Source organism: Mastigoproctus giganteus, chromosome 14 (assembly GCF_048544385.1).
Source record: "Mastigoproctus giganteus isolate SK-2022 chromosome 14, ASM4854438v1, whole genome shotgun sequence".
Lineage (NCBI taxonomy): Eukaryota > Metazoa > Arthropoda > Arachnida > Uropygi > Thelyphonidae > Mastigoproctus > Mastigoproctus giganteus.
Genome location: NC_143588.1, coordinates 99,707,688 through 99,733,199, shown reverse-complemented (window position 1 = coordinate 99,733,199; position 25,512 = coordinate 99,707,688). Strand labels below are relative to the sequence as shown.

The following is a 25,512-nucleotide window of genomic DNA, read 5'->3' as shown; positions in this document are numbered from 1 at the left end:
ATGCTATAGGCGATACCGAACTCTACAGCCACACTTGTTGCACTTCGACCTTCCCAATTATTTGACCCCGGTCAGTCATCCAGATGTTGTCTACTGGCCATTTTGTTGTCTGTAGCACTGTATATCTAGTGTATCCAGTCTGTAACAATCGTGCTCACGATTCGGTAATTTGCACATAACTGCTGCATTTATCTGTTTATGTGAGCCTTCTCATCACGATTCAAATTTTTGCATGTGCACCAGCTTTCTACTGAACGGCCAGTTATGCAAATTGCCACAGGCTGTTTCGTTTGATTTTGTGATTGTAGCCTTTAGAAATAGTGTTGGTCCTTAAGTTTTGCACACCACTGTATATAGATATAGAATATTAAGCTCTTAAAATATTATGCCTTGTTGCATTTAGTTTTATTTAAATAATAAACATTACGAAAATTGGTCCCCATTTTAAGTGGAATTTTTTGGAACAATTATCCTTGGATAACGAGGACCCGCTGTACTAAATCTGACTAGCAATTTCTTGTTTAGAGTATGCTCTATTGCACTGGGAACTTGAATTCTGGCTGGTCATTCAGTATGGCTTGTATTTTTCCTCTGAGTGCAGATTTATTAGGAGAGCTCTGTACAGTCATCTAGAAAAGTCCAAATTAATCATTACATAAGGACCAAGAATGCCATGTCAATGTACGGCTTTTGAGTGATTCCAACCCACACTATTAAAAGCATTTCCAAATGTGACTCTTTCTGTGATGTTAGTGAGTTAGAATAATTTTCCCTCCCCTCCAGCCGAGTACGTTGAGAATCCAGTTGAAGACTATGTTCTCATCAGTGAAGAGTGACCTGACTCAATGTCTCTGGTTTCATTTTACATGTTCTCAGTACCAATTCAAATGGACTTTTATGTATAAGGGTACAGAGACAATGGTTGTTTTGCATAAAGATCCTTTCCTGACATTTATTGATGGTATGCCTGGATTCAAGTCCTGTAGATCCAACTAGCTATGAAGCACTTTTTATTTATATTTCTTATTTTTAATTATTGTTATATTTATTTTTTGGCTGGTGCAGTAAGTCTATGGCTTCCTCACACTACGTGACTAATACTAATCGTACACACAGGTCACATGAGAATGGCCTTGGACAAGTCCTTTGTGAGACAGTCTGCATTATTTGGAACTGATTTTACTCTCTTCTTACAATAGTCAGATTCATCTTACTGCTGGTGAAATTCCTTAATAAGCAATAAAACTTTCAGAATCACAGCATTCACTTAATACTCAGTATATTCAATTAAGTTATTGATTTGCAAAACTGAACCTATTTTTTAATTACACAACATAATTTATCATTAACATTAATTTATCAAGATAGTGGTTTCACCACTTGTCAGTAATTGGATGGGGATCTGCATTTGTATCCTCTCAGAGACTATGAATTCTTAAAAGCTGCTTCAATCACAGTTGTAGTCAGCCTGTCCCAACTAGAGGAGATAAGTTCCCCCATGTTGTTTTTCAGCCAGCACATGAAAATTGACCAGCGAACAGACAAAACAGGTGAGCATATGGAAAGTAGTGGAACAGCTGACCATGGACTTTAACAAGGGGATGACCAGTAGTGTTCCCAAGACTACAATCCAATGAACCCTCTTCCATATAGGCTTCTGTAGTAGGTATCCAGTCAAGGAAGCTATTATGGCCACCCATTGCTAACAGTCTAAAGTTTGCATCTGAATGACATCATAGAACCACTGATGACTGGAAAAAAGTTGCATTTTCCAATGCATCATGCTTCCTGCTATGTCATGTAGACAGCAGCTGGATGATATAACAAAAACTATGGAGAGGACTTGCTCCAATTTCCTAGTCCACCAGAAACAGGCAGTTGGCAGCAGTGTTTTGATATGGGGGATGTTTTCCTTGGAATCTCTTGGAGTGCTCATATTCTGAATGCTAAAAACTACCTATCCATTTTGGCTGATCAGGTACACCCCTTTGTGGTGATTGTTTTCCCTGGATGGCACTGGTATGGTTCAGGAGGATAATGTACCCTGCCTGTTATCATTTGAGTGGTTTTCTGAACATGAAAATGACTTCCAAACATTATCCTAGCCACTGAGATAACCAGATAAGAGCCCCAAAAAATCTACAGGACACAATCCTTGTAATAAAGTATAGCATACCTCCTGCAATATTCGGAGGTCACAGGCTTCATAGAGTCCATGCCCTATGTAGCGGCGCACATTACGATCAACTAGCTAAGAGGGATCTACCCTCTATTAGCTAGGTTGGCATTTCCCAAACGTTTTTAGTCACAGAACACTTTTTCTCACATATTCACAGAACATGTTTAGCGGGATCCAAGGACAATTTTTTATTACATACGACACACCATGCATAAGGAGTATCTATATTTTGAACACACGTAAAGCCGAAAATCAAATAACTGTCATCATACTTTCGTTTTGGTCTTTTATTAGTTGGTTCCCGTTTTTTCGCATGATTTTTGGAGAACAAAAGGCTGCGATTGTTCATCCTCACTTTGAAGTGTGACAATATTGTTTCATTTTCATTGACCACAGTTGCACTACCAGAAGTACTTTGCTTCTCATTTTAAAATTCTTTTTTCAACCACAAATCTATGGTCACATATTTTAATAATTATATTTCGAAATACTAATAATTATCAAAAAAAAATGTATACAAGGAAGTGAGTTTAGTTATGATATCGGTTCGCTTCCTCCTGTCCTTCAACCCATGTACTCCTGGCTAAATTGCATACGAATGGCACATTAGATCACTACATCTACTTTTTCGTAGGTGGCATTACCTCTACACATACTTCTCTATGCAAAAGCCTGCCAAAATAAGGTGTTCCACAGTCTATTCAATTGATTATTAGTCTATGCCAGTATATTAATAACTGAAAAAAAATTGTTAAATGTTATAATTATACAAAAATGGTATACACTACAAATATGCAAAATTAAATTTTTTTTTTTTTTCCTTTTGATTAATTACAATTTTTCGCAGAACACTTATTCACATCTCATGGAACACTGGTGTTCTGCAGAACAGCGTGAGAAACGCTGAGCTAGGTGATCATAATGTGTATAATTTAAATGCCACTGCTATAGAATCCAAAACTTACATATGAAGTACTAGTTTGTCTAAAATATGTTATTCATAACATTAAAATTTAGTATTAATATTGTGTGTTAAAAATACGATTTTGTTCTGTTGCAGGACCACGTCTAGCAACGCCAATGTTAGCGACAGATGAACCAATTTGTGAAAGTGGCAAGCTGGCCTGTGGTAATGGAGACTGTATGGACAAGGAAGTATTCTGTAATGGTGTTCCTGATTGTAGTGATGGGTCTGACGAAAATGCATGCAGTAAGTTCCCATTTTATGATTTATTCCACATTAATTTTAGAAATCTTTCTTTGTGATGGAAATAAAGCTTTGCAATTTAAAAATAAATTGAAAGTGTGCTGTATGGCAATGGCAAAACTTTTTCTTAAAACTGAACAGCCACTTTTTGTTAGGCATATCTACCCTTTTCATGAAATGAAGCACTTCCTCAGTAACAGTATCATGCACATGTTCAGATACATAGGAATGAGCTCTCGTGGGTAGCACAGTTGATAGAATTGTCGTCCTCCCCACTTCAGGGAAAAGACCTAAGTTCGACTCCTATGATGTGAGAAATTTTTTATGGGCCTTTTTTTCACATGGCTTAGTTGATCTCAGACAAGGGTAGTGTGATTTTTTTTTATCCTGGAAACTCTGGTTTTTCATCCATAAAACCGACCTCTGAACACAATTTATAGACAGTATACACAGAGCAATATGGCCTTAGTCGCTGATGCTCCTAAAACCCTACAATATAGGGAAGCCATGTGTGTGTGCAATTCAGTGCACAAGTAGGCAAGACAAAATTTAAGTGACTGAGTGTAGGTATGATAGCGAGCTTGATGCACAGTTAACATCTTAGAATCTGCATGCTTTCAAAACCTCAACATATACTTGCCATAAATCCAGGCAGTTCTGAGGGCTAAAGGGGACCTACTTGCTATTAGGTCAGTTTTATCACTAATTAAAGTGGCCACTCAATACACAGTGCAACTTCGAATGAAAGTATTGATGTCCCCAAATATCCACTCTGATGTGCATATCTTCACATAAGTTGCTTCAAGTTCATAGTAGAAAAATATTTCTCTCTCCAAAATTTTATTTTGTCAATTTTCAGTTTGTGCAAGAGGACAACAGCATTTACAAGTAGTTTATGTGGCTCCTACCCTTTTACTTCTTGAGATGGTACCAAGACAGCATAAATGTGAATCAATATGACAGTAATACAGTAGAACCTAACTGGTTAAAACATATCAAAGTTCAAGAAAGCCAGCATCCTTACCTTTTCAGAACCAAACTATTTAAACAATCAGAATGACATAAAATCAGTTTTATATTTAAAAGTTATGGTGTCATATTTCTACACACTGAGATAATTTGAAAATTGTATACATCCCTTCTGCAGTGGCTCTACTACAGCATTTCATGCCATACTTCCCTTTATGAATGGTGCTGGTACTTGACGATTCTTCAAGCCATTTTGATTTCCTAATATATTTGCAAATGCATATCAACTGCTGACTCTGCTATCTCTAAGGGAATGCTGCACATGAGTATTCCTGCTGTTAAAAATGCATGAGCTACCGACATCAACTATCTTTAAAAGTTATGGTGTCATAATAAATTTCATCATCATTACATGCAGTTCTTCCAAAATTGATGGAACATTTAAAGTAACATTTTATTGATATAAATTAATTATGCATTGCTCCTTCTTTGGACTGGTACAAAGTTGGTGTTATTGCAGACTAAGCTGTATTCCAATTTTTTCCAAATTTGGATTGAAGGTTGTAAACACAGCAACGGTGTTGCTGTGTTTACAACCTCTAAAGGTGTATCAACTGCTCAGTTAATAGTTTACATCTACGTGGTTATTTCTTTGACTCTGTGTTACCTCTGGACTTCTCTTTCACCAGTATGATGCTGAGTGTCAACTTGGAAATGTAGTTTCTGAACAGTATCATGTACAGACATTTTACCAACCTGATACCCCACTAGCATTCTCCCTCCAAAATTGTTAGCTTTTTCCATGTGGTTATTTTTAGTATACGTATTTGAAATGATTTCTGGACTAATCATCGATCACCTTTATAGGGCCAAAATATTTGCACATTTTTTATACACCCAACAAAAGTTGTGGGACCCAGTCATCAGAACATCCCATGACTTTTGGGACTTTTTACTGTATGTTAAAATGATTTTTGTTTAACATTTGAAAACAAATACTATAGCAAAAAAAAAGAAGAAATATTTTGAATTAGGATTTATAGGCACTTAATTTTTTTTTTTTTTACAGCTGTTGACAAAGACCCTAACAGAGCTCCTCCTTGTGACCAGAATCAATGTGCTCTGCCTGATTGCTTCTGTTCTCCCGATGGCACCCAGATCCCTGGTAAACTTGAGCCTAATACTGTTCCTCAGATGATAACCATTACTTTTGATGACGCTGTGAACAACAATAATATTGATGTTTATGAAAGGATTTTCCGAGAAGGTCGCAACAATCCCAATGGCTGTTCAGTCAAAGGAACTTTCTTTGTTTCCCATAAATACACCAATTATTCAGCTGTCCAGGAGCTGCACAGGAAAGGACATGAAATTGCAGCTCACTCTATAACGTAAGTACAAGAAATATCTCTTTTCTCTTAAAACTGTTTACTTTTAACTAGTTAAAGTTCCAGTTAAGAAGCTCACATTCTCAGTTCAATAAATCTGCTGAATCTTTCAAGTATTCATCAGATTTAAAAGAAAATCTTCGTGTCCTATATTTTTTTGGTCAGATATTCAACTTCCATCAGTAAATGGTATGGTCTTAATACTAAAGATTAGCTTCGTAAAATCACAAGTTGTTTGACCAGCAAGGGAGAACCTACTAGCTGATCATTACACAGCACATTGATCTTGATTAGTAAACTTGACTTGCGAATAACAAAGCAATTCTGAGTTGCCATGTAGAAACTCGGGTCAAAACTAGAATTGAGAATTAAACAATCCAGAGCCATTAAATTTTTTTTGAAAAAAATTAAAAAATAGTTTAAAATTGGGCATTCTCTGTCAGTAGATTAATGAATTTTTAAGCTGCAAACACAATTTAAAATAAAAGCAGTGCTAATGCACTGCATAAGCATGCATTAACACTGACACACTGTGTGCTGATGAGTATATTTGTTACCTGAATTTTTTCTATGGCTATAATTCTCAAATTGTCATATTTAATGATACAGATAAAAATGTTAAAACAAATGGTCTTGAAGGAATACTAAAATTCATATTTGAACTCTTTAATATATACAGCAGACTCTCGATTAATTGGGACACTTGAAAACTCCAAATTAAAAAAACAAAAAAAAAAAAAAAAAAAATCAACCAGAAATCAAAAAATTAAAGGAATAACTAGATATAAACAGATATTTTGCAAGTCATAAATAAACGACAAGCAGAATTATAAGTCGTCATTGGGAGATTAGTGAACCTATTATCTTGCAATCCCCACTGTCTTCACACCTGCTGCTCAAAAAAAAAAGAGAGAGACCAAATGTTTAGTTTGATTTAGTGTGTCGCATTGATTGTTGTATTCCGTTGCAGCGCAAAGGACAAATTTTGTTTCGTTATTTATATCAGGGATGTTGGAATTTTTTCATGGTAATTTTTTTTTTTTTGTTTAGAAATCGCGAAAATGATGGGTAAATGCAAAAGAGTTGCGTTTTCAGTTGAACAAAAACTTGAAATTATTCAAAAGTTTGAAAACGGTGCATCTGTTAAATCTCTAAGGAATCATTATAATAAGGATATATCAAAATGTGGCCAAACATTAACAAGTATCGCACGGAATTCAGATTTGTCAATAATAATAATATAGTAGCAATATGTTTTAGTCATTCCCGAGTTACATAAAACTCGACGAAGTAAGAAGTCCTGGAACGTACCTCTTACGTATGTCGGGGACTTTTGTATTTTTGGTTTAACCATAAAATCGATTATCCGGGATTTGTTTTTTACCATCTATGACAGAAAACCGAGAGTCTACTGTAATTTAATTTTACTTTCTTATCCTCATTCAGGCCGGTGTGCTTAAATGAGGATTAAGAAATTAAAAATAATTTTTCCTGATTAAGCACTGATCTCACATATGTAGAGAATGAGAGACAATGCTTTATCAGGAAATTACCAAGTCACTAGGCCCTTCAGTTAGTGTTATGTAAATGAGGGGCAACATATTTCAGAACTGGGACTTGGAAGCCCATACTTAGATTACGGATGCAAGTTCTGCAGTGTCTCCAATGGCTCAGAGAGAGCAATCAATATTTATATGTTTACAGAAGTTATTCAGGCATTGACCTGACTGTTTATAATGAAAAAATTAATGCTACTGTAGTAGTCGAACTGAGAGTTACACATTTAAGACACTGCTCTTCTTATTCTTCTTAATGAAAGACTGTAATTCACTATTTTAAGTCAGTTTTGACCTTCAATTAGATTGTGGTCCTATATCTAGCATCACAAAACTGCAGTGCATAGAGTTTTACCTTTTACTTAATACTAAGTCTTCATGTATTACCTTAAATTTACCAGACTGCTTATTTTCTCATATTCATAAATGACTCAACTATTAAAATCATTATACAGAAGATTCCTGATTAAACAGGGTAGCTGGGAAATAAATTTTTCCAGATAATCAAAATCCTGAATAATCTGCAAAATGAAAGAAACTCCAAAATGTGGAAAAAAAAAAAAAAAAAAAAAGTGTAAATTTATTTATATACATAATGTATTCATATTTATAAAGATATACTACAGCACAAGAAGATTTGACATAAAATTTAATACAAATTTTTTACATAAAATTTTTGAAAAAAGAAAAAAAACAAAGTTCATTTTCTCCCTTGGTTTGCCATTCTTGTGAATGGAAGTATAGAAATTTCAAAGCACCTTGCCATTGAGAGCATCTCCTTGTTCCAAGTAGTCCAGAAGAAACTTAAGTTTTGTCTTAATACCTTTTTTTTCATAGTTACTGATAAACTAAATTTCTTTTCAGTAGAAAGAACTCCTTTCTGTTTTTACATAGACATACACAGATGCAAATTAAAATTACTTGGAGAAGAATGTTAAAATTAAACTGTACAGTAGTAAAACTGAAAATTTGCCAAAATTGAAGATTAGTAAGTTAATCTAATGAGATTTTTGAGAAATTAGAGGGTATTGTCTACAGGAATGTTATAAAATGTGTGAAAGATTTATTTTGTTTTGTTATCCAGATTTCTGTGGGCTGTAAAGAGCCTGGTATTTTGCCCCCCTGAAAATCAAGAGTTTATCCTCATTAAGTTTCTCAAAATGAAAGGTGATCAAGTTTAGCAGGTGCATGTTTGTTTGTGAGAGACTTGCTAAATACTTCTTGTAGTACTTTAGTAAATTGGTTTGTATATTTAACATTACTTAATTTAAGTATTTTACAAATAATAGTACTCAGAACTTTATTTAATGTTCACTAATTTGTCTTTTTTCAGACACCGTCCTGATGAGAAATACTGGAGTGAAGCTAATCTAGAGACATGGGCCAAAGAAATGGCAGGAGTGCGTTTAATCATTGAAAGATTCGCCAACATCACCGATAATTCCATTGTTGGTGTTCGGGCTCCTTATCTTCGAGTAGGTGGAAATAACCAATTCTCCATGATGGAAGAGCAGGCATTCTTGTATGATTCTACTGTCACAGCTCCCCTTAGCAATCCTCCACTTTGGCCTTATACCTTATATTTCCGAATGCCACACAAATGTCATGGTAACGGGCAAAACTGTCCAACAAGATCTCATGCTGTTTGGGAACTGGTAATGAATGAATTAGATCGTCGAGATGATCCAAATTTTGATGAAGAGCTTGCAGGGTGTGCTATGGTTGACAGTTGTAGCAACATTATCTCAGGAGAACAGTTCTACAACTTCCTCAACCACAACCTTGAGCGTCATTACCGAACCAATCGTGCACCTGTTGGTCTTTATTTCCACGCTGGTTGGTTGAAATTGAATCAAGAATACTTAGATGCCCTAATCCAATGGATAGATGAGGTATTAGACAAGAATGATATTTACTTTGTTACCATGACTCAAGTACTTCAATGGATGCAGCAGCCAACAGAATTATCATCAATTAGAGATTTTGCCTCGTGGAAAGAAAAGTGTGATGTTAAAGGACAAGCCTACTGTTCCTTACCAAATGCATGTCCCTTGACCACTCGTGAACTCCCAGGAGAAACAATTCGTCTTCACACTTGTATGGAGTGTCCCCAGAACTACCCATGGCTTGAAGATCCCACAGGTGATTACTTTGCATTCAAAAAGTGAAAAGCACCATCCAAAGAATTTTTTTTTTTTTTTTGACCCTAAATACTCTGTCAACGAACAGGGAAAATCCTTCTGTTTCACTTCTTCAAAACTTGTCAGCTTCTACTATAAAAATTACAAACATAATAGAAAAACGCAAAGTTGTCCTGTTGCTCCTCGGAGAACAATCAGTAAAGCTGAAATTACAATCAAAGAACTAAAATGAAAACCATTTCAAGTTTATTTCCAGTGGCAATGATTTAACAAAAATATCAAACAGCTGTAAAATTTTTACACGAAATTAACTCTAATGCATCACTGTCAGTCACCAAAGCCAATTCATAAATTTGTTCCTATCACATATACTCTTACAATATACATTCATTATATAAAACATAGCAGCAGTAGGCATCAATTTGACATTAACATTAATTTATTTTAATGTAAATGACAATTATCTATTCATAATCTCTGACAATTCAAATTATAGAGGCACATAGATAAAATTCACTACTCTATAAGTTAAACTTAAAACTATTTACAAACCACACATTACCAACACTGCAAATAATTTTTTTTATATATATTTAATGACCACATTTTAATGTGCCAAATATCAAGTAAAATATGCACAACTGTTAAATTTTAGTTATTAGAATATGCATGTTGATTTAAATAACAATTATTATACATATTTTGTTCATTATATGACTGATTTCATAAACAGAACCTTATCTTTTTGATAAATATGATTCCAACGACATTTCATATTTGTTAACTACATAAATTTACAAAATATCAGTTTTGGTGACATACAATGATGCTATGCTAATTCATATTAATTTTAACATAATTTATTAGATGAACCTCTGTAACACTTTCCTTCAAAATTACAAACCTCATCTTTTGTTTCATGTAAGTCACATTATACATTGCTATGTTTCTTTAGCCTCATCCTGCTCTCTTCTAACATAAAAGAATGTGTATGTTGTAGAATGTAATTAAGAGATAATGATTCACTTTCAATAAAATATTGTAAATCTACAACAAATGGGTTTACTGTAATAGCTAGAAAAAGAGAAGAGAGACCCAAGAAGCATAGCAGCTTTGATGCACAAGTGAAAGAAGAAAAAACTGTTTCATATGTGAATTGCCAAAATGGGCTTCTCCAAGTTGTACTGTATATCAATGTCCTAAACAAAATAATAAAATGCTCGATAAAAATAAAATTTTAAAAAAATGTTTAACATTTTTTTTTTTTTTCTCTGAAAAAATAAACACACAAAGTAATTTGATTAAAATAACTTTGGTCCAAAACAATACTGTATATATGGAAACAAGTTGCATTGGTTGGAGTGAGCAACTACTGTTTAGAAATACATCCAAACTCAATCGGTGAATTTCATAGTTAAACCTTGGTATCATATCACAGATATTAAAGTGAAACTTTTATTCTGATAAGTGTTTTACCAACAACTCCTCACAAGTGTATAGGTAAAAAGTTTTTAATAAAAGCATAAACAGAGTTGTCTCAAATTTGAAATTTCATAATAGTTCATTTTCTCTCTCTGTACTGTTTTCTTTTCAGTAAAAAGATATAGAATGCACACTTTCAAAGCAGCAAAACTTTAGTCAATCAGTTTTTTCATTAAGTAATATCTATATATACTTCTTTTTTTTTTTTTTCCATTTCACTACATAAATATTAAGTATATTTCTCATTTGAGACACGTACAGATAGGATGTTTAAAAAATATTTGAAACAGATATTAAAATATTACATTCACCGTCAAAGAGAAATTTTAGAAAAACTACTTCCCTCCCCACCATATATTTCATATATTACGTTACCATTGTGCATTTCATATATATACATAAATATTACATAAACTATATAATTTCATTTCTTGATAACATTTAATTTAATCAATCACATACATACATGCACTTTTGAACATTATTTGCACTATTCAATTAAGGAAACTGATTAAATACGTTTTTGCTGATTAATACATATTGTCATAAAGTATTATTAACTGAATAGTGCAACTAATTAATCAAAATATGCCACACAAATTGGACTATGATACCAAAAAAGCGATTACTCACATAGTTTGGAATGTCTTTCTATAACAAATGTAATTTTTAGACAGAAATAAAAAAAAAATTCCTAAATCCACATTTTTCAAGCAGTTGTTGTTACAACTTGTCCAGAGGAGCCTGTCTCTTTCTCTAGCTGTCTTCCAAGATATTCCCTAAAGTTAAAAAAAAAAAAAAAAAAAAAAAAAAAGCTAGTTATAAAGTAGGAGGAGAAAAAAATCCATATGAAATACTGGGAAGCATTAATTCTAAATAGAATCAGTCATGAATCATGGTCATGAAACAACAAAACCAATTCAGGTTTTGTTGTTTGTTATTTGGTTTTTAGGAGCATTAGCAGCTAACGCCATATTGCTCCAGGGGGATATGCCTTGACCTTTCCGCATCGTCCGTATTTAGTGGGCACAGGCTCGAACCCTAGTCTAATCAAGAAGCGTGCGCTATGCACTGCTGCTCCTGCCCATCTGGCTATGGAGGCGCCACCAATTCAGGTGGTAGACCAGTTCATATGTATTATATGGTGGGGAGATTCAAAAAAACATTTGCATTCATCTATAAGTAGTTGAGATAGAAAGATGAATATCTTTTTTTAACTTTTTTTTTTGATACCTTAATCTCTGTAGCAACTATACAAATTCTGATTTTGATCTGACAATTCAATTTTTTTTATTTGCAATGCTGAATGAAATGAAGTGTCACAATGGATAAAGTGGAATACAAATCAGTGATTTGGTTCCACTTTCTGCAACGGGTTTGAAAACGCCCAAAACAATCCACAATGAAATGGTTGATACAATGTTTTTACCCACTGGTATAAACAATTCAAATGTGGAAGAAACTCAGTGCATGAAGAAGAAATCCCAGGATGCCCAGCAACTGCTGTAAGAGAAGAGTGTTGCAAAAATTTGAAGCATTAATCCTGGAGGATCACTGTCTTAACATCAAATAACTAGCTGCAGAGCTACAAACTTGTGTAGGTTCTGTGGAGAACATCATCCATCAACAGTTACATATGAGTAAAGTGTCTGCTAGGTGGGTTCCCATAGTTTTGACCTCTTACCAGAAGGAAAGTGCACAATGTGTACATGAAATTTCGTCGCTTTGCCAAGAAAAACTGAAATATTTCCACATCCTACTTATTCCCCAGACCTTGCACCCTCCCTTGGATTTCTTCCTTTTACCTACCCTGAAGTCCTATCATCATAGAAAACACTTTGCTGCTGAGTTGTGGTTGAAGGACAGTCAGAGGATTTCTACAAACTGGCCTGTGGAAGTATATTGAGAGGTGGTAAAAATGTGTAATTTTGTCTAGTGACTATGTTGAGAAAGTGTAATACATGGTGTTTGATTCAACCTTCTATCACAACTACTTCTGGTTGAACACAAATCTTTTTTGAACCCCCCTTGTATATTATGTTGGTACAAATGTGTTCATGCACAGATATGCATGTTTATGATCTGAGGAGCCTAGAATAACTCCCAAGGAATAGCTTTATTCCCTCCATCTGAGATCAGCTAACTATACTCTGATTGAACAGAGTTTCGATAATTCTAATGGTATGCTATGCACCACCAACAGTGTCTGACTGACTGCTAGTGCAGCAAGTACCCAATGTGGCAGCACAGGATCTAAGGTCAGGACTGAGGAGCATGCTAGTGATACCATTTAAATTCACCTTGTTGCTCATATGCATGAGTACAGTTTTCTGTAGAAGCATGCATTCATGGGCCAATCTGTTTTGTGTGGGCTGAAAAACCCATAACTCACAAGGGGGAAATCCTACTCCAACCTGAGATCAGCTCACTGCAGTCTTGATTGTAGGGAACTTTCCTCCAGTCGCAGATGGTAATTAAACCACACCTTTCCAAATGAGTGAAAGGCTGATGTAACATGCTGACTGAGCCACCACAAAAAAGACATCAAAAAGATATGAGGGAGGAGCATAAAATTCCACCGCATAAATGCAAATTACCAGTTCCACCTCAGAAGTGCACGCATTCTAAACACAGACCAAGGAGCAACATCAACAGGAATTAGGATTCCTGTTGATGTTGCTCCTTGGCTTCCATGTTCCCCATAACTCATGTTCCATATGCATATGTTGACAAGGTAGGAGGTGAATTCCAAACAGGTTGTTCCCCAGATATTCCAGGCTGGCTTAGCTGCAAGAGAGGCTAAACAGATCCCCTCTTTGCCTCTACATATGGACTCTGTCCAAAAAAACTACACCCTCCAGAGTATCTAACACAAACAAAGGATATTAATTGTGCTGGTGTCAAGGGCACAGCAGCGGAGTAACATATAACACATTTTTCCCGAATTCTCAGTTTACTTACTAAAGTCCAAGATCTCGAAGAGATTTAACATACAGTTAGTTTTGTTTGTTATTTGGTTTTTAGGAGCATTAGCAACTAAGGCCATATTGCTCTGGGGATATGTGGTGGTCATTCCCTGACCTTTCCGCATCCTCTGTATTTAGTGGTCACGGGCTCGAACCCCAGTCTAATCAAGAAACGTGTGCTATGCACTGCTGCTCCTGCCCACCTGGCTACGGAGGCGCCACAGTTAGTTTTAAATTTGGTACTGTTTTTATACAGATCTTCAAATTTAATAAATATATATTAATTATGTGTATTCCTGGGTCAGTTATGTGGCACTAATGTTAAACACCATACTGTAAAGAGAAAATATTCATCATTTCAGAATATTTTCTGTTTATAAGCTAGGATAACCATATAGAGCCTGTATTTAGCAGTCAACACTCAAAAAAGATTACTATCAAGAATTTTAAAACATTAAACAAATAATCAAATTTCCATTTATACTTAATATGGCAACCAGGCAAGTGGCATTTACAACTCTACTATAACTGTTTTTATTGCAGGACATGCCAGTACAACAGTTAACAGAGAATTTTTTTGTGGCAGCATATGGGCTCAATGCATGTACTCATTTCCACATGCATTAACTACTTAACAGTTACTGCTATGGATAAAGGGACGGCTAAGTGGAAGAAGACAGAGAGTGGTTATCAATGGGCACTGTTCTTCATGGACTAATGTTATTAGTGAAGTTCTCCAGTGCTAGGCCCATTGTTGTTTTTATCAATGATACTGATGAAGGTATATCAGGCTGAGAAATAGCAGCTGAAGTTTAATATTGACAAATGCAAGGTACTGTATATGGGTAGCAGAACCCCAGAATAACTGATCAACTATGTGGTACTACACTCAGGGTAGTGGAGAATGAAAAATACTTGGAGGTAATTTTGTGCAGTCAGATAAGAAATTCTCTGACCATTTCTTATCTGACCATGAGCTGCCAGAACAGCTCATGGGGTTTTGTCAATGATATACAGAAACTTTGCTAGAAGTGATAAGGAGGTGATTATCCCTTTGTATAAGGCTATGGTTAGGCCCCCATCTCGAGTATTGTCTGGGAGCTTTGCTAGAAGTGATAAGGAGGTGATTATCCCTTTGTATAAGGCTATGGTTAGGCCCCATCTCTAGTCTGGGAGCCGACCGGGCTAGCCAGGTAGGTAAAGTGCTTGCCTGGCAACCCAAAGGTCGCGGGTTCGATTCCCGCCTCGGGATTGAATCACAGTAAAATGCAAAAAAACTTTGGGAGGTGCATTATGGCCATAGAAGCTGATGTGCCAACAACTAACAAGGGAAAAAAAAAAAAAAAAAACTAGTCTGGGGATGCAGAGAAGGGCAACCAGGTTGGTGAAGGAAAGAAAAGGGTGCTCTTACCTAGAAAGGCTTCAGTTCTGCAAACTGCAGTGTCTTGAGACTAGGCACCTGCAGGGAGATCTGGTTGAGGTGTTTAAAGCCTTGAATGGATTGAGTAAGCTGAATGTTAATGGAATTCTTCCACTCACTGGGACTATATTTATTCAACCCATCCACTTCCACAACAACAAAACTGCCCGCTGGCTGAAGTTTGCCTTCAGCCAGCAGGGGGTTTTGTTGTGGAAGTGGATGGGTTGAATAAATTCGAGGAAGAACCAGACAAATTCTTAGATGGTACGGATGGGTGACTGTGTAGTTGGTTTTTTTTCCCTTCTAGCCGACACTGTATAAGTTTGCATCATTTGCCATTACAACTACTACTGCCACCACTCCACCCCAAGACACAGCCAACCTGATACCTTCTTTCAAAAGAACTTATAAAAACTTTAAACTTAATAATGAATCAAATAATTAAAAAGACTGTTGATTGTACAACTTTAACAGCCAATTTTAAGAACAATGAAAGCATAATTTATGTTGTGTTCTGGAAAGTTAAAAAAAAAAAAAAAAAACTATTTTGAAAGCCAGTGAAGTCTACTTACCAGTTATGAACCATTAATTTCTGTACACACAGCAAAGCTTGGTATCGAACATTAGGATCTTCATGAGTCAGAAGTTGCATGACACGCTGTTTCCCTCCTAATTGTTCAATAACACTGAAAGTGAAATAGTTTATTTTATATATTTTTTAAAATGGTATCTGTGAATGCTTTAAAATTAAAGCAGTTTACAGTAAACTAGGAGCATCACGGATTTTTGATTCATAGCGAGGCAAAAGAATATGTTTTATCCTTTAAAATGCTGAAAATCTTAATTCTGCAAAGTTCTTGTGAGGCTAAGATTTGTCTCATTTTACTGAATTTTAAAGATGCTCATTTTTTGTTATTTGTTTTTTTTTTTTTTTTTTTAGGAGCATTAGCAACTAAGGCCATATTGCTCCGGGGGATATGCGGTGGTCATTCCCTGACCTTTCTGCATCCTCTGTATTTGGCGGTCATGGGCTCGAACCCCGGTCTAATCAAGAAGCATGTGCTATGCACTGCTGCTCCTGCCCACCTGGCTACGGAGGTGCCTAAAGATGCTCAAAGCGATTTATGTTTTCAGAGGAAAAAAGATATTTACCTATAAATAAATTGTTTGTTTTTCAAAGTTTGGTCTGTTTGCACACTTGTGTTACCATATAACTGTATTTAAAACTAGAAATCCAACAGCAGCTTAATACATATATGTATCAAAAAAAAAAAAAAAAAAAGAACTTTTACAGAGCTTTCTGCTTTATATTTTACATTCCATTAGATAGTATGAATCAGAGCTGTACTACTCAATATGTTCTACGTTGATAATAATATTAGTAAAATAATAAGAGGAGTTTACCTCAATATAGTGCGTAGAACACTTCCGTATGATATCCTCCAGAAATTAAAACGGAAAAAACGAAAAAATCAACTTACCGGTACCTTAGAGTAAAATATAAATAATTAAATAATCAATTTAACACAATTCAAATCAATTTAAAACATTTAAAATTCAAATTAACGCAATTAAAAGAATCTAACGAAAATATTCAAAACGATTTTCCTTCCTCCCTACCTTCCTAATTCGTTTCAAAATCGTTTTGAATATTTTCGTTAGATTCTTTTAATTGCGTTAATTTGAATTTTAATTGTTTTAAATTGATTTGAATTGTGTTAAATTGATTATTTAATTATTTATATTTTACTCTAATGTACCGGTAAGTTTTGAATTTTTCGTTTTTTCCGTTTTAATTTCTGGAGGGTATCATACGGAAGTGTTCTATGCACTATATTGAGGTAAACTCCTCTTATTATTTTACTAATTTTACAATCCAATACTTAACAGAAGCTATTTACTGGTTCAATGATTAATCAAACAGTGCTTGCAACAGGATTAAATATAGCAAAGCCTCATTATAATGCACTTTTTTTTTTTTGCAATATTCTGCTCCACAGAAAGTCAAACATGAAGCAAGAACTCATCCAGGAATGTCATGTGTATGGGAGTTGGGTATAAAAATCTAATTTACTTTAAAAAGAGCCTGATTTACTAAGAAACAATATATAAATTAAAAGTAAGTCAATGTATTTAACATGGTATTAAACAATGTACATGATATTAAAATAATATTTTAAGCAGTAAAAACTTTTAATAGCTTCTTCAAAATTTTTAATTGTTATTTTAGATAAATGAAGTACCCAAACGAGCTTAGCCAGGGTTAAGTTTCTGCAAGGATATATTAAATCCCCTCCCCAAAAATAAATATACCACTGCTTACAAGCATCAAGACCAAGTTTCACAGTAGATATATCTCTAACATATGCAGTAGCACTGCAACATATTCGCACGCGCGCACACACACTTGCTAGAATTAAAATAATATTAATATCAACATGTAAACTTTTTCTTGTGTAATGATGAAAATTTATTCTTTATTTTTCTGGATTTGCTGCATTACACTGCTTTTATTTACTACTATTATTACACTACTATAATTTATTGAATTAAAACAAGGATGTCTAAACAAAACTGATACTTACTGTTTCCCTCTGGGATAATGTCGAACGTATTCACCAATATCATGTGATGCCACACTCAAAACTAAAGGATCCTTACTAGTATCCAATAAGTGAATAAGAACTCTGAGGGAAGGGGGAAAAACGTATATGAAAACAAGTACATATAAAATAACTCTACCAAAAAAAAAATAATAATAATAAAATAACAAAACATTGTCAGAATTTCTGGAAGAAAGTATTACTGCAGGAGTTAGCAACCTAAAGGAGACACAGGTAATTACAAAGGGTACTAGGAAAGTTTTGCAATACAGCTTTGTTTATTTAATTTTTTCAAAGTAATTTCCTCTACATTCAATACACCTCTCCATCCTCCGAAACCAATCTTTAAACCAGTTCTGCCAAGTTTCACTAGGGAGTAAAGCACACTCGTCCCAAGCCCGTAGAAGGTCCTCATCACTGGAAAACCGCCTCCCTTTTAGCTTCATTTTCACATGCGGGAACAGTGCAAAGTCGCAGGGAGCAAGGTCTGGACTGTAGGGAGGATGCTCGAGAAGTTTCAGTCCTGTCGTGGTCAAATATTCGGTGCAGGCTTTGGCGCGGTGAGCTGGAGCATTTTCGTGATGGAGGTACCAGGTGTCCATTCTTGACTTTGGCCGCAGGTTCTTCATAGATCCAATGACTTTAGGCAGGCATTGTTCAGTATACCACTTAGCTGTGACTGTCTTCTGCGTGTCCAAAACGACACGTTCCACAATTCCACTTGATTTGAAAAATACAGCTATCATTTTCTTCTTTACAGATCGGGATTTTCTGACAATTACGGGTGTGTCGTCATCATCAAAGACCCAAACTTTGTTTTGAGCCTTGGTCGGCAGATCGTAATAGTACAGCCGAGTCTCGTCACCTGTCACGATGTTGTTCACATACCGAGATTGTCCCTTATCAAACTTTTTTAACATCTCCCGGCACCAAGTCACATGTCGTGTCATCTGCTCTTCAGTCAGTTGATGCGGCACCCAGAGAGAACAAAGTTTCTTCACGTGCAAATGATCTTGCAGAATCGAACGAATTGCTGGTGCATTTAGGCCCAAAGTATCTTCTATCTGTTGGTAGGTCACTCGCCTGTTTTCGTCAAGCATTTTCCTCACAGCAGTAACGTTTTCCTCCGTAACTGACGTTCGTGGCCTTCCCGGCCTCTCAGAATCCTCCAGAGTGAAATTTCCCCTTTGGAATTCTCTATACCACCTGAATATCGTTGTACGATGTGGACAATCATCATCTAGTGCAAGAGTCATTTCTTCTAAGCACTGGTCTATGGTTAAACCACGCACGAAATTATACCGCAAAACTGTCCTTATCTCATTTCGTGACCACGACTTGGCGCGGCGGCTACTATGCACGTATGAACATGTCTCAACATGCAGCAACAAGCAGCTTCCTGTGATTCATTGTTGCATCATATTGCAAAACTTTCCTAGTACCCTTTGTACAAACCTGTTAGTTTAACTTCTGTTACAGGGAAATTAATGGAGGCATTGGTTAAAGAAGCATTGCAGGATCACCTAGACAAGACTTCAGTTATAGCTCGGACAGAGAATGGGTTTGTTAAGGGGAAGTCTTGTCTGACTAATTTGATTGGATACTATAATTGGATACTATAAAGTCACAAAGGAAATGGATGCAAAGAATAACTTTGATATCATATATTTGGATCTTAGAAAAGCCTTTGATACTGTTGCACATGGAAGACTGCTGCACAAATTGGAGCAGTGTAGCATTGAAGGCAAATTGTTGCTATGGATAAAGGGATGGTCGAGTGGGAGAAGACAGAGTAGTAATCAATGGACACTGCTCTTCGTGGACTAAATAATGTTATTAGTGGAGTCCCTCAGGGTTCAGTGTTGAGTCCATTGTTGTTTTATGTATTTATAAATGATATTGATGATGGTATATCAGGCTTAATGTCCAAGTTTGCAGACGATATGAAGGTTTGCAGGGTTGTTAATGACACTAATGACAGTACACTGCTGCAACAGGATCTAGAAAAGTTGAGCAGATGGGCTGAGAGGTGGCAAATGAAGTTTAACTTTGACAAATGTAAAATACTACATATGGGAAGCAGTAATCCCAGAGTAACGTATCAAATCTGTGGTACCGCACTAACAGTGGTAGAGAATGAAAAGGAACTGGGGATAATTGTGCAGGCAGATATGAAGTTTTCTGAGCAGTGCAGACGGTCTGCACTGCTCATGGTGTATGTATGTAGTATGCTCATGGTGTGTGTATGTAGCTCTTGTCAATGATATACCGGAATTTTTCTAGTAGGGATAAGGAGGTGATTATCCCCTTGTATAAGGCAATGGTCAGGCCACACCTTGAGTACTGTTTACACGTCTGGAGGCCTCATTTTAAGAAATGATGTAGAGCTGTTGGAACGAGTACAGAGAAGGGCAACAAGATTAGTGAATGGAACAAAGGGTTGCTCTTACGAAGAAAGGCTTAAGTTTTGCAAATTACAGTGTCTGGAGACTAGGCACCTGCAAGGTGATCTGATTGAGGTGTATAAAGCCTTGAATGGTTTGGGCATGCTCAATGCAGATGGGATTCTTCCTCTTGCTCAGAATAATCGCCTGAGAGGGCATAAATTCAAATTGAGGAAAGATGGTTGTAGGATAGATGTGCGGAAGTTTGCCTTTAGCCAGCGGGTGGTTGATTGCTGGAACAAACTTCCATTGTCGTAGAAGTTGATAGCTTAAATAGATTCAAGGCAGAACTTGACAAACATTGGGAGCGAGTGGATGGGTGAAATAAGGGTTTTTTTTTTTTGGCTGATGCTATATAAGCTTTCTTTCTTGCATCATGTGCCTTTGCTAATGCTAATGCTAACCTTTAAGGGTTATGTGCCAAGCTCAATGTGCTTTGGTATCTATTACCAGTGACAAATTTTTAAAATCAGGGTGAATGTGTACATTAGAACATTGGTTATCCGGAATAATCTGAAAGGCTGGCCTTTCTTTTTTTTTTTTTATTTATTAACGGTAGTACAGCGCAGGGTTTAGTGATCATGTTTGCAAAATGAATTTTGATTTCTAATAAGTGAAAGATAGAGTTTATTACAAAAAGCCCAATAAACCGAAAACTGCAAATTGTTTTTATTGTTTTATGGTAGTGGTCTTCAGAAATGTGCTTTAGAAAAATATCACAGAGACTACTGGGTTTTCTCGGAAACCATGAGTGAATTTCAGATTAGCTCCAAATTTAGTAAGAATAATATCGGCCTGAAACTGTGTGATTTATTAATTTTCTCAATTTTTTACTGTAAAATTGTGAATGAAATGAAAATGTGTAGTTTTAACACTGCAACAAAAAACAGAAATTATTAATAGAATTAGAAAAGATGAAAATTTAGGAAATCTCTCCAAACAGTTTTTAATGTGGGAACTTCAACAATTTACGACATTAAGATTTCCAATGCTATAACAGAATTTGTGTTGATAGTGAAGGAGGAGGATTAGCAGGAAAAAGACAATGTCAAAACCTGGAAGTGCTGCTTTAGAGAATGCACTTTATTTGTGGTTTCTTCAGAAGCAAAGTTTAGGTGAACCAGTATCTGGCCCAATGCTGTGTGAAAAAGCATTGGATTTTAATCAAAAATTAAGAGGTAATGAAGATGTTAATGCAAGCACAGGTTGGCTCAAAAACTTTAAACTGAGACACAGTATAAGTGAACTAGATATTAAAACTGACAAATTTTCTGAAGACGAATCAGCAGTGGTGTCTTTTAAAAGTAAGTTTGCTTCAGTTATAACAAATTACAAGAAAGAAAATTATTAATGTTGATGAGCCGGGCTTATTACGGAAAGCATTACCGAAAAAAACCCTAGCCACTAAAAGAAAAATGCTTGAACCAAGTTTTAAGATGAGAAAAGAGCAAATTACAATTGCTATGTGTACAAATGCCACTGGGATGCACAGATGTCTGTGCTCGTTATTGGTAAGTCGAAAAAATCTAGAGCATTTAAAAATTTTTCTAATTTTCCTGTTTTGTATAAAAATCACAAAAATGCTTGGATGGATGTTTTTGTTTTCCGAGATTGGTTTATATATATATATATATATACAGGGTGTCTCAAAAACACATGGCATAACTTCAGAAATGAGTTCCTCATATGTAGACAATAAAAATATTTTATATCAACATAGTTTTGGAAATGCTTGGTTCCTGAGTTATTAACCGGAATGTCTTATCTCCTGCAGGTGATTTCCTTCATCACAAGGTACTGACAGAATTTGACGGTTTTCCATTCCGACCATGTACTCAAATCAGGAGCAAGTGGGTATGCACTTTATGTATGGTTTGGTGGATGGCAATGCTCTGGAGGCTTGTCGTTTGTACCACGAAAAGTTCCCAGAACAAAGATAAAGATGTCCAGACAGGAAAACGCTTGAAGGTATCCATCACCACCTTTGCGAATGTGGGATCTTTACACCTTTTGCTGCCAACAGAGAACGACCAAGATCTACTACTCCTGAAGTAGAGGAGGAGATTTTAGATGTTGTGCATGCCACTCCTGGAGTCAGCACACGCAGAATAGCAATGCAACTGGCTGTTCAACGTTCAACTATTTGGAGAGTGTTGTGAGAACACCAACTGCATCCTTACCATCTGCAACGGGTACAGGCCTTGTCACCAGCAGATCACCCTACGCGAATAATGTTCTGCCAGTGGTTTTTGCAGCAGTGTGGTACAACTCCTCACTTTCCTGCCTTGGTGATATTCACAGACGAAACAAGCTCACACAAGATGGAATCCAAAACTTTCACAATCAGCATGTATGGGCTGAGGAAAGCTCAATGCAATTCTTCCATTACATCACCAACAGCAGTTCAGCCTCACCATCTGGGCTGGTGTTTTTGGTGATAAGTTATTTGGGCCTCATGTACTTCCAAACAAACTGACAGGGCAGGTGTACAGAAACTTTCTGGAAAACAACATGCCTGATTTCTTGGACGACACACCACTGATCATTCGTCAACAAGCACACTTCATGCACGATGGTGCTCTCGCACATTTCAGCCACCTAGCCCGCAATTATCTAAATCGAAGGTTTCCTGATCGGTGGATGGCCTCCACACTCACTGATTTAAACCCACTAGATTTCTATTTGCGGGGCCATTTAAAGTCATTGGTGTATTCGACTCCGGTAGCTGATGTGGAAACTCTCCGCAATCAGATTGTGGCAGGTTGTGAGACAATACGAAACATGACAGAAATTTGGTATCGTCTTCGCGAATCCATGAGACGTCGATGTGAGGCCTGTATTCAGGCAGAAGGTAGATATTTTGAACAATTACTATAAGGTGATGTGAACAGTTAAGTGTCATAGACAGACCTTCAAAACTCGGAAGCCAAGCATTTTCGGAACTATGTTGATATTAAATATTTTTATTGTCCACATATAAGGAACTCATTCCTGAAGTATGCTGTGTATTTTTGAGACACGCTGTGTGTGTATATATATATATATATATATATATATATATATATATTTATTTATTATTATTTTTTTTAATTTTATTTAATTAATCTTAAGTATTCAATTTAATTGTAAGGTAAGATTAAATTTATTTAATCTTACCATACGTCCATTATCCGGAAAATCTGGCTATCCGGAAGAGGTCTAACATCAATTATTCTGGATAACTGATGCTCTACTGTATAAGGAAATTACTGTTATTTTCAAAACTGAGTGCAAACTGAGCGAGTTGGATTTCTGAAATGCATTTTTAGGACATGTCATTTTGAAATGAAATTGGAAAAGGTATGCCTGTTTGTCTTTGTAGCAAATTTTGTGACATGGCCTTGTCGGGATGATTATATTAAACAGTCATGTCGTGCCACCTTTGGCACCATTACCATAAGGCTGCTAATCTGTAATGTATCAAAATGTATAATGACATTATGCATTATGAGTCATTATGCTATTTCTAATTATTAATATGAAAAAGAAACTAATAAATTCGTATAATTCACATTTTAGTACAATCAAAATATTATATCCAAAATAACAGATCTACAGCATTTATAAAACAATAGATATTGCCTTTGATTTGTTACTGATTATTAACTAATTTTCATATTTCTAAATATGAATATGAAATACAGTACACAATCAAAAATGGCTGAAAGATATTATAAAAGTAAACTTTTCATTTACCAGAAAAATATTCAATATCTCTACCTCCACCCTATAAAATGTAAAAGGGCATTACTAAATGCCCTTTTAAAATTTTTATAGGGTGGAGAGCATTTTTGATTTGTTCTCCATTAAAAATGCTGAGTGATGACTAGAAAGCTTTTTTTTTTTTTTTTTTTTTTTTTTTTTGTTGGTGGTAATCAAACACAATCACTTGTTTCCTTTTTCAAAAGTTTGTATACCTAGGTGCAAAGAAGTTAGGTAAAAACCGAAATTAATGGATGAAATACTGGATTAATTAACCTGTTGGCTCTCACATAAAATCTCAAGAGGTGCATAGGGTTGTTCATCATGTTTGTCAAAAGAGTTCTAGAATTTTTAATAGAGAAATCAAAGGGGAAACAATTTTGTGAAAGGTACTTTAGGTTAGATCTAGTTGAACAGTGTTGCAGAATGAAAACGACAGGAAGAAAGTGTGTGAGAGAGAGAGATGGGGATCAAATATGCTACACACACACTTGGCAGTAGGTTAAATATATTATACACTACCTAGAAGATTCCTGGTCAACATAATTTGCCTTTTCTGCTTTAGTTCCTACTCTCAGAAGACTAAATAAAAGTGACTGTTTCATTTATGCAACACAAAAATCTATTGTTAATAACAACTTAGACTGACCTAGTGTGCTGAATGATTGTGTATAGATTTTGTTTGATCCATAAGGCCAGGATGTTTATGGGTTGCATTATATTTTTGTTTCTAGACATTTTTCTGATGAGAGTGGAGTATGACCTCAATTGTGCTGTATTGTCTTAATTTTTTAAAAAATTATTTTGGTTAATAATAACAATAATAATAATAATAAATCTAAACAAACAAATAAATCTAAACACAGACCAGTTGTCAGAGTGAATGGTGGGGTGGGTGGGTGGGTGAGGGAGGGGGATACATAGACCAGCTGTACTGCAGCCATAACACTACATCATATTATAAATAAATTAGTCTAACTTAAACTCTGGTGGGCAGAAAAATACCAAAAACCAGGAAAGGTGAGTTGCAGTCAAAGAAATTGACCCCTCAAAAAAGAAAAGTTTGCAGTTGTCTTAAAGGATTAAATTAAACAAATTAAATACATGCAACCAACTCTTTTATTAGCATTTAAAATATGTAGAGTTGAGGGGAGATTAGCATAGGGATTACAGACACTTCTTTCACACACACACACACACACACACACAAAAAAAAAAAAAGCAAAGTTTCTTTTGCCAGCCTTGCACATTCAAAGGACTCAACAGAGAGAGAGAGAGAGAGAGAGAGAGAGAGAGAGAGAGAGAGAGAGAGAGAGAGAGAGAGAGAGAGAGAGAGAGAGAGAGAAGCGAGAAGACATCAAAGCTTTAGTCAATGCAAAGAAGAACATGGCATTTGAATAACTTCCAAACCTTAAC

At 35.6% G+C, this 25,512-nt stretch overlaps 2 protein-coding genes across 2 annotated transcripts in view; one reads left to right on the top strand and one right to left on the bottom strand.

Annotated features, from left to right (window-relative positions):
• LOC150075436 (chitin deacetylase 1-like) overlaps positions 1–10,989 on the top strand; it is a 45,701-nt gene extending 34,712 nt beyond the window's left edge. The window contains exons 3-5 of the mRNA XM_090388260.1: positions 3,240–3,389; positions 5,425–5,746; positions 8,633–10,989. Of these exons, the coding sequence (XP_090244386.1) occupies positions 3,240–3,389; positions 5,425–5,746; positions 8,633–9,467 (1,307 nt within the window). The 3' untranslated portion in view covers positions 9,468–10,989. The remainder of the gene's footprint in view (positions 1–3,239; positions 3,390–5,424; positions 5,747–8,632) is intronic.
• A 478-nt stretch (positions 10,990–11,467) lies between these two features.
• The window catches only part of VhaSFD (V-type proton ATPase subunit VhaSFD), a 61,814-nt gene continuing 47,769 nt past the window's right edge, over positions 11,468–25,512 (bottom strand). The window contains exons 11-13 of the mRNA XM_090388261.1: positions 17,894–17,995; positions 15,881–15,994; positions 11,468–11,701 (exon numbers count right to left, since the gene is read on the bottom strand). Of these exons, the coding sequence (XP_090244387.1) occupies positions 11,632–11,701; positions 15,881–15,994; positions 17,894–17,995 (286 nt within the window). The 3' untranslated portion in view covers positions 11,468–11,631. The remainder of the gene's footprint in view (positions 11,702–15,880; positions 15,995–17,893; positions 17,996–25,512) is intronic.